Raw genomic sequence first — 14,834 nt, forward strand, 5'->3', positions numbered from 1 at the left:
TATTTCAAAAAATTGCACCTATAGATTTTTTAATTTTCTACATGTGTATATTTTTATTTTTTATTTTTTTTGTAATTAATTCGCAGAAAAAAAATCTGAAAACTGATAGTTATCTACTAATTTCAGGATCTTAGAATTATGATACCGGAGATAGCAGACGTCTAATAATTTTTGAACTTTTTTAGAAAAGATATATTACAAAAAAAAAATATTTCAAAAAATTCCACCTATAGCTTTTCTAATTTTCTACATGTGTATATTTTTATTTTTTTTGTAACTGATTCGTCGAAAAAAAAAATCCGAAAATTGATAGTTGTCTACTAACTTCAGAATCAAGTAGAAGTTACAATTCAAATTTTTATTTTTCCATACCCTGGTGGAAATTTTTCAGACTTTTCTCTGAAAAAGTCTTTAGAACTTTAGAACCGAGTTTTTCAGAGAAAATTCCGAAAAATTTTCACCAGGATAACTAAAAAAAATTTTTAAATTGTATAGAAGTCCAGAAAATTTTTCTACCACAGATTGAAGATTCCAACTGCAAAAACCTAAAATAAAAAAATTCACAAATTCAAATTTGAAAATGAGTAAACAAAAAAAAAAATTAGCATATGTAACAGATACAAGACTCACTCTTGTCATTAAATTTCTCATCCATTCTCTTTCGTTTCCGCTCGGTCGTCTTCGGCTTCATCTTATTTTTTTTTTATTATCCATTTCTTCCTACACTTTTTAAATTTCCCACTCTCTTGCTGGCATTTACTGTCCAAGTTTAACGCACACCTCAAGTACACCACTAATACGAACGATAATCATTCTTGAAACGAGTTAACAGTCAACTTACAAGCTCTAGATCCACGAGAAACCCAACTTGGGTCTCATTCCTCTCAGTTGGCTTCGACTTCACCCACTAAATTTACAATAAATTATTTAAATTAACCCGCCCTCCCTTCAGTGAGTGATTATTCCCAAATGACTGAGTGTTTAATTGAGTGTATAATGAATTTATAAAATACAATTTATTAAATTAATTGAAGAAACAAAAAAAAAAAAAAACAAAAAAAAATGATATCGGAACTGAAGTATCAAGTGATTGAACACGGTCAAGTGACACGTGTTTAACCGGCATAATTATTTGAAAATTATTTTTCATTAGTTACCAAAGACATTTATAATATTTATTTATTTATAAAATGGCTGTTAAATTAGTTTTTTTATTATTTATGTGCTTTATAAATACTTTTGCGCAAGATGATGACTCGTTAGCTGGAAGTTTTTTGTCAGGTAATTTACTTTTTTTTTTTTTTTTATATAAATAAATGGGAGCGAGTTTAAAAGGATTGCAAGAAGAAAGAGAATTGACAAGTGGATAGAGAGGATGTGATGATTTTTTTTTTTTTTTTTTTTGGAAAAATAGTTAACGGATTTTCCATCACCGGAAGTTTCGAGAAATAGAAATTCGCGACACGGTTTTATAGTCAGGAATATAATGTTGTTGTTTAACTATATGTGTATATATATGAATATAAATATATATACGTAAGGATGATGCGAAACTGTGTTGACATACTTTTATTTAAGTAAAGTCAAGTTTATAAAACGTACTATATATATTTATATATATATTTTATCGTATTAATTTCATTATTATTATTATTTATTATTATTATTTTCATTATTAATAATTGTTATTATTAAATATTAAAAAAAAAGTTATTTGACCTTAAAAATTTCAAACTAAAAAAATGAATAATTTAAATTAAAAAAAAAAAAAATGATAATAAATATAAAGTAGTGGGTCAAACTAAATAATAAATATTCATATAAATGATTAAAATAGTAATTGGTGTATTGTAAATGTTTAAATCGAAATAAAAATGAGTAGATTGTAAAGTATCTATAAGGTGCACCGTTGATTAACTACCGTTATGTTTGTTTCGGGCCGTTATATTACGCCTGCATTAAAGTAAAGTGAAAATCACAATATATATTATTATTCTTATTATTACTGTGGGTAGTAGGATCGTTTGTTAATTTATTTACTACACAGAAAAAAAAGATTTCTTGGCGCAAGAAATATTTTGCACTATGAATTGAAGACAAAAATTTTATTAGGACTTAAAAAAATTTGTTGGCGCAAAAATTTATTTATCGCTTCAAGAAAATTTTCTCTCGCCCCAAGAAAATTTTTGTTTTCCATTCAGAATGCAAAATTTTCTAGGGACGAGTAAAAATTTTTTGCGCTAAATAATTTTTTTCTCTGTAGTATTGGCACTAATTAAAATTTTCTTTAAACTATCGACTGTAACTTTTAAACCTTTGATTTTACGACATTCTTTTACAGAATCAAAGTTACAGATAATTTAATTTCCTACAACATTGATTTCATTAAAAAATACCGTAGAATCATTAATCCAAAAGATACAGCTCAATATTCAAAACTACTTCGTCAAGGTCAGCCAAAAAGTTTAAATTCAAAACCTCCGTAACTTTTGAACAATTACTTCCACAATTTAATTCCCTTACATAAAATTTCCTTTCCAATGACCCCTACGAGTCTAATTACCTCAATTACACCCCAGATATCGACTCTTCAAATATTTACAAAACATCAATTGATTTTTCTGCTCAACTTTCACTTCAAAATTTTTTTTTGTCAATTATTCATTAATTAATTATGCAAATAAAAAATTCACAACATAAATCATTTAATTAATTAATTAAGTTTTTGTTAAACATATAAGAAGCATATATACAGATATATATACATATATGTATATATTTAACGGTTCTGTAACGTGTCATAATGTGTTACAACGAGAATCTCCAGTTCAATGACTTGCCTAAGCTACAAGAGATCTCACGATCAGATAATGATTATGTATGCAGGAATTTTTATCCTTATATTTTTGTTACGGGATAACGTTATTTCTAACGTTCTAACAAGTTTATAATTTTTATTTTTAAGTATTATTATTTTTTATTGTGAGAATTTTTTTTTTTCAGGTCATTCGATTGCACGTAAATCGCTCATTCCTTAAAAAAAAAAAAAAAACTAATTAACTTAATAATTTTAACAGGATTATTAGACTCATTAGCGGATACAGCAAGTAGCGCAAATTGCCCCGGTGTATGTGTACACGCTCTGGCGACGTTAATATGCGACGACGTGCTTGAAGACGTACAATGTCCGACGTCGAGCATGAGATGTTGTGTTAACGGACCAGTCAACAGTACCGACAGCTCGGTATCAGAGAATGATATCGAAGGAATCTCTATCACCACCACAACAGCGAAGGAAGTACCGACGACGTCAACCACTACCACGACAACGACGACGTTACCGACAACGGTGACGACTACAACACCGGCAACGACTACATCGGTAACGACAATCGCGTCTACGCCACTAACTACGTCGGTATGTTTTATGTTAATTATTCAGTTGGTAAAGAAAATTTATCAGTCGATAAAAATATTCGGAAAATTCAATCGATTTTTTTTTTCAGAGTGATCACAAAAACGTCAGTGATAAATCAGGTAAACTTAAAGCGATTCAAAAAAATTTCAATCTTTCTAAACGCTGCTATTATTTACAGCATCAAAATGTACTGGGATTTGTATCGAGGCTCGGATAGCTGACTATTGTGAAGCGATAGTAAACATCGACACACTTTGCAAGCCGGGTCACCGATGCTGCGTATCCCGAGACTCGTTCGGCAACAATCCGCCACCCGAGTTCTACATTATCGACCGCTCAAAAACAGTAAAGAATACTAGCCAACCGAGCAATACACGCCCGGAAGAGAAACTTTCGGAAAAATCAACCAGTACCGTCAGACCAGCGACTCCTTACACGACCACGTCAACGACGTCTGCGCCACGACCCAAGCCTGCGCTACGCAAGCCCTGCAAAGGGGAGTGTGTCAACGGGCTCTTCGCCTTATTCTGCGACAATATCGACCGGGATGCAGACTGTCCTTCCGACGGTTCCTGCTGCATTACCGACGCACCGGCTAAAGTAGAAACCACTACAACTCCCAGGCCTTCAACGAGGCCGCCTCAACCAAAATTACCTCCCTGTCGGGGATTTTGTTTGCTAACAATAATGGCAGCTTTCTGTGAACGTCCCAATACCATTATCGGCAGGACTTCAACGTGCCAAAGTGGTTACATCTGTTGTGATGAAAGCAATGCACCAGCACACGTATGTAATCTTTGAGTTAGCGGTATCAGAATGCTCTAGCACGATTTCTAATCGATTGAAATTTTTTATTAGACACCCAGACCTAGACCAAGACCTTCAACAACCCGCGCACCAACGACTACTGTTTCAATGCCACCAGATCCACGTCCAGAATGTCCTGGGTCATGTATAGTCTCTTACTTATCATTCACATGTTTCCGTAAGTTTTATTAATCTACTTTACCAACCGGGTCCAAGTACTGGTTGAGTTCTGATTCATATATTTGTTGTTTCAGGGAATGCTGAACTGACCAATATATTCAAATGCAAAAAGTTCGGGCATCAGTGCTGCGCACCGAAGTCACTGATCCGTGAATTTCAGCATGGAAACTCCAGTGACACGAGTATTTCTAATAAAAATGATAGTTTTAGTCCATCGCGACCTTATACTTCAACTGTTCCTACTCCATGTAAGACACAAATTTTTTTTTGAGGTCAATTGTAAGCTAGGGACCGAAATAAAGATGGCTCTGTTGCAGATGAGACAACAATGACGACTCCAATGACAACTACAATGCAGATTCCAAGTACAAAAAGTCCTATTTACAGTAAGTATGTCTGCGGTGTCAAAGGAACTTCACGGGGTCCAATACAAGCACGAAGTTTGGTACGAGATGGCCGTGTCGTTGGGGGAGAGGACGCTGATGCCAATGAATGGTGCTGGCAGGTAGCACTTATTAATTCTTTGAATCAGTATTTGTGCGGCGGAGCTCTTATCGGCACTCAGTGGGTACTGACTGCCGCTCACTGCGTTACCAAGTGAGTCAATAAAATTTTAAGGTCATCAGAGATTCAACTCGAAGACTAATAACGTTATCTTGTGCAGTATTGTGAGATCAGGCGACGCAATCTACGTCCGGGTTGGCGACCATGATCTGACACGAAAATATGGAAGTCCAGGAGCTCAGACTTTGAGGGTAGCCACGACTTACATTCATCACAATCACAACAGTCAAACGCTGGACAATGATATCGCGTTGCTCAAGCTACACGGTCAGGCAGAATTAAAAGATGGCGTTTGTTTAGTTTGTCTGCCGGCAAGAGGTGTCAGTCATACTGCGGGAAAAAGGTGTACCGTCACTGGTTACGGTTACATGGGTGAAGGTAATTTTTATTTAACTCAGCCGATAAAAACTCAGTGGGTAACTTCGGGGTAATTATCGATAAAGAAGATTATAAATAATTGGTGATGCGGAATGACCGTCATTTTGAATCTCGGTCACAAGACGGTCCGCTGACGGTCTAAAATGACGAAACTGTTCAAATGCGAAATGATCGTCACTAATTTTTTGGTCAGAGTCCGTCATTTCGAACTACAAAAATTAACATTTAGTTAAGAATTTTGTCAGTCAAAACCAGCTAGATGATTGGGCGAAATTTTTTTTTTTTTAAAGATTAAAAAAATTACTTTTCCCTCCATATTCTTATCTCGTGGTACTTTTAACAAAATGACGATTCCCAAATTTGTATTTATATATAAGTTATAAAGGCGTTTGTAAGACGTCGCCACAATTGTGACGGTCCGTCATTCCGTTGACAACCGGTGATCATGGCCGAGCGCTCTATGGCGTAAGACTTAGGGCTCTCGAAATTGATCACTGGCCAGGCATAGGTTCGAATCCCAGCGATTGCCGAAATAATTTTTCACACAAAAAGTGTGAGGTCTTTCGGCCCTGGGAATTCATCCCGTCGCCGACTTTAGAATTTGACTAGCTTAAAATAAATTTGAATTGATTTGAAAATTGAAATTGACTGTGGCCGGGCATGGGATTACCCGAGGCCTAATTATATATACATACGGTTGCGTAACTACATACATACACTTTAGAAAAATAAAACAAAAATTAAAAAATCATTCCGCTGACGATCTTCTGACCATAACGCGGTGGTAAAAAATGACCTGACCGTCAGACTCACATCACTTTAAATAATTAAAATTAATTTTTAGCTGGACCTATTCCACTCAAAGTACGTGAAGCTGAAATACCGATCGTCAGTGACGCTGAGTGTATTCGTAAAGTAAATGCAGTAACAGAAAAAATTTTCATATTACCAGCAAGTAGTTTTTGTGCTGGCGGTGAACTTGGAAATGATGCATGCCAGGTAATTTATTTAAATAAAAAAATATATGCAGACTCGAGTATTAATGGGATTGAATTTTTTTTAGGGTGACGGAGGTGGACCACTTGTTTGTCAGGACGATGGATTCTACGAATTAGCTGGTCTAGTTTCCTGGGGATTCGGATGTGGCCGTGTCGACGTGCCGGGTGTTTACGTTAAAGTATCAGCCTTTATTGGTTGGATTAATCAAATAATATCCGTTAATAATCTTTAGTCTATTAATTATTAATACTATTAATAATAATTATAATCATGATTAATAAATTTAAAATAGTTATTTATTCATTATAATAGTTATTTAATATTTTTTCGTTGCATTTTGACGATTGAACTAAAAAAGAAATTATTTATTAAAATTTTTTAAAACATATTTTTTATCATTAATTTATATAATTGTCAAAATGCAACGAATTATTAATAAATTATTTTCTTTGTTAATTAAAAATTCATTTTACGCTTTGTATATTCATGCCTTAGTTTGTTAATTATGCCATGACTTTAAATTTATAAATTATTATAAGTCATTTTTTAATTTTTTATTAATTTGTAAAAAAAGAAAAAAAAATTAACTAAAAGTGAAATTAAAAAAAAATATTTTTACATCAAGTTAATATTGAATGCGTGTGTTATAATAAATATATAATTAATAAAAAAAGTATTAATATTTATGTATCGAAAAAAAATATATTTAATAAATTTTTAAATTTATTTAAACTTGAAATATTTTTCAATCAACATCAATCTCAATCCGTAACTAAATTGCGTCCAAAAATAAAATTTCCTCTATTACTTTAAGGTCATTCTCAGACAGTGCCCCCATTTTTCAAAAAATATTCAATTTCCTTGAACTGTCATAACATTACTAAAATTTTATTAATTCATTAAAAAAAAATTAAAGGTTTGATTGAAAAAAAGACAACGCAGGTACAATTTCGCTGAGATATAGATTTTTTAAAAAATTACTCACAGTCGTTATCAATTAGGAGTGAAACAAAATTTGATGATTAAATTTTCGAGTAAAAAATTTGACATTTCAAATTGTAATGTTCACTTGAAGATTTTCGTTTAACTTTTGTCCATTCAGAGATAGTGCCCCTTCCCCTCCTCACTTTATAAAAGTTTTCAATGACTTTCAACTGTCATAAGTGTACCAAAATTTAATCAATTAAGGGCATACTCAGACAGTGCCCCCCACTTTTTAAAAATATGCTATGACTTTCAACTGTCATAACTGTATTAAAATTTTATTAATTAATTAAAAAAAAATTAAAACCTTAATTGAAAAAAGGACAACGTAGTCGTAATTTCGTTGAGATATAGAATTAAAAAAAAATTAATTACAATTGATATCAATTGGAAGTTAAACGGAATTTGTTGAATAAATTTTAGCCAACAAAATTTTAAAATTCGAATTATAAAATTGACATGACAATTTTACTGAAATTTATTTAACGAATTTTGTTTAACTCCTAATTAATATCAAGTGTAAATAATTTTTTTTTGAATCTATATATCGGCGAAATTACGACTACGTTATCCTTTTTTCAATTAATGCTTTAATTTTTCTTTAATTAATTGATAAACATTTGATACACTTATGACAGTTGAAAGTCATTGAAAATTTTTAAAAAGTAGGGGGCACTATCTGAGAATGCCCTTAATTAAAAAAAAAATAAAGCATTAATTGAAAAAAGGGAAATTTCGCTGAGATAGATTAAAAAAAAAATTACTTACAGTTGACGTCAATTGGGAGTTAATCAAAATTTATAGAATTAATTTCAGTAAAATCTTCACGTCAATTTCAAAATTCGAATTTTCAAATTTTTTAGGCTCAAATACATTCAACGAATTTCGTTCAACTCCTAATTAATGACAACTGTAAGTAATTTTTTTTTAAATTCTATATCTCAACGAAATTACTTCTCTGTTGTCCTTTTTTCAAACAATGCATTAATTTTTTTCAATTAATTAATAAAATTTCAATACACTTTCGACAGTTGTAAGTCATTGCATATTTTTAAAAAGTGCGGGCACTGTCTACCCCTAATTTATATCCTTTAAACAATTTTTTGAAAACCTGTCGGCAAAATCGTAACTGCGTTGCCCTTTTTCAGTTAATCTTTAAACTTTTTTGTAATTAATTACCAAAATTTTAATACGGTCATTACAATTGAGTCATTGAATAATTAAAAAAAGTGAGGAACACTGTCTGAGAATGCCCTTAAAAAAAAAAGCTATGATCCAACGTTCGAAAATTTAATAAAATATTTATTGATTCTTACAATTTAATTATTATTACTTATACTTATTATATTTAAAAAAAGTTACATAAACGTTAAATCTTGATAATGTTCAATTAATAATAAAAAATATTAATAATAATTGAGTTAACATATTCCTCTATCATAACTTAAAAAAAAAATAAAAAAATATTAAATGATCAGTCATTGTGACTGGTAAGAACTTTTTTCGCTGTACCTTTAGACCTGGGTATGAATTTAGGTTGTTTTGATACTCTCTTATCTCCACTCCTCTTTCCATTTCTATTTCCATTCTCTTTATTACTACAGATAAATTCATCACTGGACGTGTCTCCATTAGAAGTCAAGCTGCTTCTCTGTAAATCTGAATTATTTGAAGTCTCGAAACTCTGCATCTGGATATCCGATGCTGCTTTGACGAGTCTTCCTTGGCCATCCTCGCTCTTAGTTCTTTCAAAAGACTTTGACTTCTTAATAATCGGCGTAGGCAAAATAACTTCAGTTTCATCCAACTCCTCGCACTTTATAGTGACATCTTGATCCTCCTCAGGATGAGTTTCCCGCCACTTTCTGAACCGATCAACAATTCTCTCTCTCGGCGACATCTCAACAATCTGTCTCGGATACTCAAAATCTTTTTTAACCGGAGTCATTCCCGTCGGAATGTCTTTCTTTATTTCCTCAACCAAGAAACGCTTGACATCACCATCAATATCCTCGACACTTTCTACCAAAACTTTTTCCTGGTTCTTGATCTTCTTCTCCGTCTCCACAGTCAACGATCCCAGTTCCTCGGTCATCAAATTCACTTCCCCTTGGAATTTGTTCATAAGATCGCGGTCTACATCGACATCTTCCCTGATCGAACCACTGAGATCCTTAATCCTATTGCCCAGAAGCTCCTGGTCCCTATCAACCAACTCTCTAGCCTTTGCCATCTGTCCCTCAACTTTTTCCCTGTAATCCGTCACCTCCTGGCTCGCATCAGCCAGCAAATTCTTAAGTTTGCCAGATAATTTATCACCAGCGGCAACAGTTTCCTCAGCGATACGACAGTTTGCTTTGACAGCATCTCCAAGAAGCTCTTGGACCTCTTTGAAGTCATTGGTAACCTGGCCATCCACGAAACTTTTCAATCCCTGATTATCATTTAACATCGAACCAACTTTTTGATCAACAATTTCCAACTTTTGGATCCCATACCCCGCAGATTTTGTAACCGTCTCACAATTAACCGTAATTTGATTGCTTATTCTCAGATAATTATCCATCATTGCTTTCATTATTCCGTCTAATTCCTTTTGATGACGAGTATTAGTGGAACTCAAATCATTACTTACCACCAGCTGCTTCCTGACATCCGCCAACTCTGCCGTCACCAGATTTATTTCTTCATTCTGCTTCAAGTACAAATCAGTGACAGTTATCTGCAGTTGTTGTCTAAGTCGTTTTAATTTACTCTGCAAATCTTTATCAAGAGCTGACAAATTATCCGCTATTTTATTGTCAACAAGTCGCTTCAATTCGTTGCCAAAATGATCTGAGATATTGACCAAACTTTTTTTTTCACTATCATCAATTTCCTTCGCACGTTCTACGACATCGACGAACCATTTTTTGTAACTATCAGCATTGGAACCTGAAAGGTCTCCAATTCCTGCTAACTGTCCATCATATTTAGCAACATCCAGGTCCTTTTTATCCACGAACTCTTTTATCGTGGTCCTGTGGGCATCAGTTCGTTGACAAACAAATTGTTCAACTGATTTTGAATCGTTGATCAACTCGGTCGAATATTTATTTACATCAGAGACCAATTGTTTGAAGGATTCATCAACTTTTGAAGCGAATGAAATTCTTAGATGTTCATTTTCGTTTTCGACGGAATTTTTTCTCGCGATTTTATCATGAAGCCGCTGAGTATGATCTGTTGCAGTATTGGCAACTTCTAGAAGAGTTGACGCCTGATTGGACAAAGTTTCTGTTATATTTTCAAGATTTTCGACGAGATATTTCTGCTCATCACGATCCTGTTTGATCACTCGGACTTGATGGCAAGTTTCTTTTAACTGTTCGCTAGTTTGCTCAAATAATTTATTTTTATTCTCAAGTTCTTCTTGCAGCGCTTTGATCAACTGGATCTTTTCCTCAATTTCTTTACCCTGGAAATCACAATTTGCCAGGAGCTGCTTGTAGTCGTCTTCGGATAAATAAACGCCATTGCGTTCGCGCGTCGCGTAGAGGTCGCGCTTAAGTCGTTCAATTTCCTCAGTGTATTCTTTAATCAGCGTTGTCTTGGTAAGCTTCTGATTTATTTCCGGACGGTTGGTGATATTCTTCGCCCGATGAGCGTAATCCAGAGTAGAAAGAGTCTCTTCAAGATTAAGAGACGACGGCGAAATAGTCGCGATTATTGAAGTCTTGGTTCTACCGCCCAAAGAATCTTGGAGCAGACGCGTCAGTTTTGACTCTCGGTACGGAATATGGGGGGCGCGTTCCACCAGAGCTGTGATCACCCGGCCAAGAGTCAGAAGCGACTGGTTGATGTTTCCAGCCTCGCGGGCACGTTTGTCTACTGCTCCAGAGCGTCCCACGTTCTCAGACCCCGCGAGATCTACCAGATTCAACTTTCCGGTCTTTATCAGCTCCTCGCCTTCTACCGAACACTCTTTCATATGCACAGTAATAGAAAAAACTGTATGCGAGCGGCTTGACGTTGCATTCATCATCGTAGCAGCTGTTTGTCTTCTCTCAGATCCACGTTGTAGAATTCTATATACTTCGTCTTTGTTGTGAACGATAACTTCTTCAAGGCCTTGAATTATAACTGATCCTTTTTTTGTTGAATCTTCAAATAATCTATTAAATAAATCATTTTTTTCATAACAACAACAAAAGTAATAATAATAAATAAAATAAAATAATTACTTTAATTTAGAAGCATCTTCATTTGCTGATAATAAATCAAATAATTCCTCATTATATAATTCAAGAAAGGAAACTTTGACAGTATACTCTTGGGCTCCGAGAATACGCAGTTCATCAAATAGATGACTAAGTGATCGGGGTATTATACCAGCAGTTGAATCCTGGTAATTAATTGATTAATTAATTATTTAATTGTTTTAATGTTAATGATTTATTAGGACAAAGATCTCAAAACTTACAGTTTGCCAATGTATAGCTGGATCATTAGCTAATCCTTCCATGGTAAACGTTTTACCGGTTCCAGTTTGTCCATATGCAAATACTGTACAGTTATAACCAGCAAGTACTTCTGCGACAAATGGATTTACTACTGATGTATAAACATCGAGCTGTAAATAATTAATTTGTTAAAATAAAATTTTAATAAATAATTGATTGTTTTTCATTTTTAGTGAACTAAATATTTTTTCTACTGTTACATTCCCGTAATATTTATTAATATAATAATAATTCATTATAAATAAATTCTGAATTGTTTGAACGGAAAGATTGCTGATAAACATTTTTAGAACGTCGACACAATTCATCTATAGACGCAACAGTGTCTACGTAAATGAGAATTGGACTGCCTAGACGCTCCCATAAGGAACCTGAGATGCAATGCTGCATTAATTTTTTTATATTTTTTATTTATTTATTTTATGACTGGTATAAAAAAAAACAAATTCTAAAGAGGTGCAATTACACCTGTGCTTAGAACCAGTACATAGTATATAGCAATTATACATAAATTATTTAGCTTCTCTTACATATTAATAATACAGTGCAACGTACAATTAGTCAACTTAAGTTGCCAAAAACATTATTATGAACTAATCATAATTTTTATTAGAGATAATAATTATTAGTTCTTATCCAATTACTACACTTCTTTTTTAATTGCTTCTTAGTACACATTAAAGTTTTCATGCTATTTGGCAATGGGTTATAGATTTTTAATGCTACATAATATGCATTTTTATAGCTTATTGATTTATTAATTTTGGGAAGGACCAGCAACTTGGATCTCGTATTAACAATCTTTTGTAAATATAGGTTTTTACACTCTTCATAATAGTAACATATAGCATTTACAATGAAAGCCTCTTATATATTTAGAGGAGTAACAGTGTTTATATTACATGAACTAATTTTATTAATTTTATATATTTATTTATTTATTAAACGCTTTCACAGTTTAAAAAATTTTCCAATATTTATTCGCATCATCACAATGCGATTAACAAAAAAACTAAAAAAGAAATAAACATGAACAGTCACACAGTTCAATTATTGGACCCAGTTTTCACTCTATTTTTCATTCCACTCGAATTTACTTCTTGAATGCATTTAGAGACCCACTAAAAAATTTACCGATTGTAAATAGTCATTAACTAATTTAAAAATTATATTTTTGGAACCGTTTTGTATAAATGATTTATTGGAGTATGGAATTTCTAGTCTATTTTCCCTTAGAATCTCGATCAGAATATTGAACTTGATATCTGACAAAATTTCTGGAGAATCAATCAAATTATTTACTGCCTTAAAAAAGAAGGTCAAGTCTGTTATTACACGTTTTTAAGACAATTTTATGATCCCCAAGCTAGCCTTCACGTCTTCAGCACTTATCACTACATCTTTTGTCTTCCAATACCTAACTATGCACTTTATAATTTATGCAGTGTCAAAAAAAAAATCAGTTAGTCTGAGGATAGTAGACTGGTACTCTGCTTAATCCGATCTATCGGTCTAACTTTTGACGCTCCATTTAGTAAATAAGCCACACAATTAATTTTAAATTAATTAACCCTTTATTTTGGGTGCCATTTGACAGCCCAATATTTCACCTGTACAATTTTCTGTGTTTTTGGGCGCTGCTACCAGCCGCCATAATAACCATCCTAAATATTGGATACTGCCACCGGCTACCAAGTCATCCTTATGTACCCAAAGATCGAAACGTTTCTCGTGGAACAAAAAAATAAAATAAAATAAAATGAAAAGTAAAAAACCTATTGGATCTACATTTTTAAAATGTTTCGCATGTCAGCCGAAAATTGCAGGCCACTCCAATTACCCCTTAAGCAGCCAAATTACATAAATTTTTGTCATTTCCGTTGCACAAAAAACGTTCTGATCTCCAGGTACATCCATTCTTTAAGGATCTTACCCTTATATTTATATAATAATAATATGGAGTATAAAGGCAGTTATCGGTATCGGATCGAATTTTAAATTGCAATAAAAATTTAATAATTTATAAAATAATCGACGACCAGGAACGGGAGTCTACTAACACCTTAATGAGGTCCAACCAATGTATTTTATCAAGTCCTGACATTTTTAAATCCAAAAAAATAACGAACATATATTTGTAGACAAATAAATAATAATTATTAAAAAATAATCAGAAAAATTTTGTTTGTATCATTGAATTTAATTTTGTTTGAAATAAAAAAATTTATTTTCCACTTTTAAGATAAAAAAATGAAATAAATATTTACCTGTTTAGATTTGGGACCAAATACTCGATCAAATGTAAATTTTTTGGTCATTTTATCTTGTGGACGTTCACGTACAAGTAATTCTTTGATGTTTGTAACATCAATGACATTGAAAGATTTTCCACATGATTCGCTCTGATTTGATGGCCTACATAACCAAAAAAAATAATATTTGTTTAACCCTTCAATTAATAATTTAACAGTAGAGTTTACTAATTAATTGACTGTATTTTGAAAATATTAAAAAATTAATAATTAATAACATTTAATAATTAATAAAACCAAAGCAAAGATTTGTTACAAAATAGCGTCGTACCTCACACGAACAAACACTTGTATATGTTGATTTTTATCCTTCTTTGACCTATTAGCCATTTCACTCATTTTAATTATTTAATAACACACTTATTTATAATATTGTAATTTATAAATCGATGATATGTCAATTGAATTTCAATTTATTTTAGTTTATTTTTGTGGTAGATATAGACAGACAAACACAAGACGCGGGTTTTAATTTTGACGGTTACACCGTATTATTTTTAAATTATTTTTAGCTGTCATATTTCCCGTGTGGCAGCACATTTGTTTGAACGCATGCGCGTTACAGCCTTATTTCGGAATTTTTGAATTCTTGAATTTTTAAAAAACGTCGCTTTTTTTTAAAAAAATATTTTTTGAGCGGATGTCTATTATGAATGATCCTGATGTTAGCAGACCGTTAAAAATTTTCGA

At 32.6% G+C, this 14,834-nt stretch overlaps 2 protein-coding genes across 2 annotated transcripts; one reads left to right on the forward strand and one right to left on the reverse strand.

Annotated features, from left to right (window-relative positions):
* Positions 1-825: 825 nt before the first annotated feature.
* On the forward strand, positions 826-6,969 carry LOC130673258 (protein masquerade). Its single transcript, XM_057478220.1, has 10 exons — positions 826-1,281; positions 3,078-3,418; positions 3,507-3,537; positions 3,597-4,204; positions 4,277-4,403; positions 4,480-4,653; positions 4,723-5,002; positions 5,070-5,347; positions 6,192-6,346; positions 6,411-6,969. Exons 1-10 carry the CDS (start codon positions 1,191-1,193, stop codon positions 6,576-6,578), a joined length of 2,253 nt encoding a protein of 750 aa, XP_057334203.1. The 5' UTR covers positions 826-1,190; the 3' UTR covers positions 6,579-6,969.
* Positions 6,970-7,984: 1,015 nt separating this feature from the next.
* Positions 7,985-14,626, reverse strand: LOC130673255 (kinesin-like protein Klp61F). The gene is made up of 5 exons (XM_057478211.1): positions 14,416-14,626; positions 14,100-14,247; positions 11,793-11,942; positions 11,554-11,714; positions 7,985-11,484 (listed from the first exon to the last, which is right to left on the reverse strand). The coding sequence occupies exons 1-5, from the start codon at positions 14,481-14,483 to the stop codon at positions 8,805-8,807; spliced, it is 3,207 nt and encodes a 1,068-aa protein (XP_057334194.1). The 5' UTR covers positions 14,484-14,626; the 3' UTR covers positions 7,985-8,804.
* Between the last annotated feature and the right edge of the window lie 208 nt (positions 14,627-14,834).

Source organism: Microplitis mediator, chromosome 8, assembly GCF_029852145.1.
Source record: "Microplitis mediator isolate UGA2020A chromosome 8, iyMicMedi2.1, whole genome shotgun sequence".
NCBI classification, from domain to species: Eukaryota; Metazoa; Arthropoda; class Insecta; order Hymenoptera; family Braconidae; genus Microplitis; species Microplitis mediator.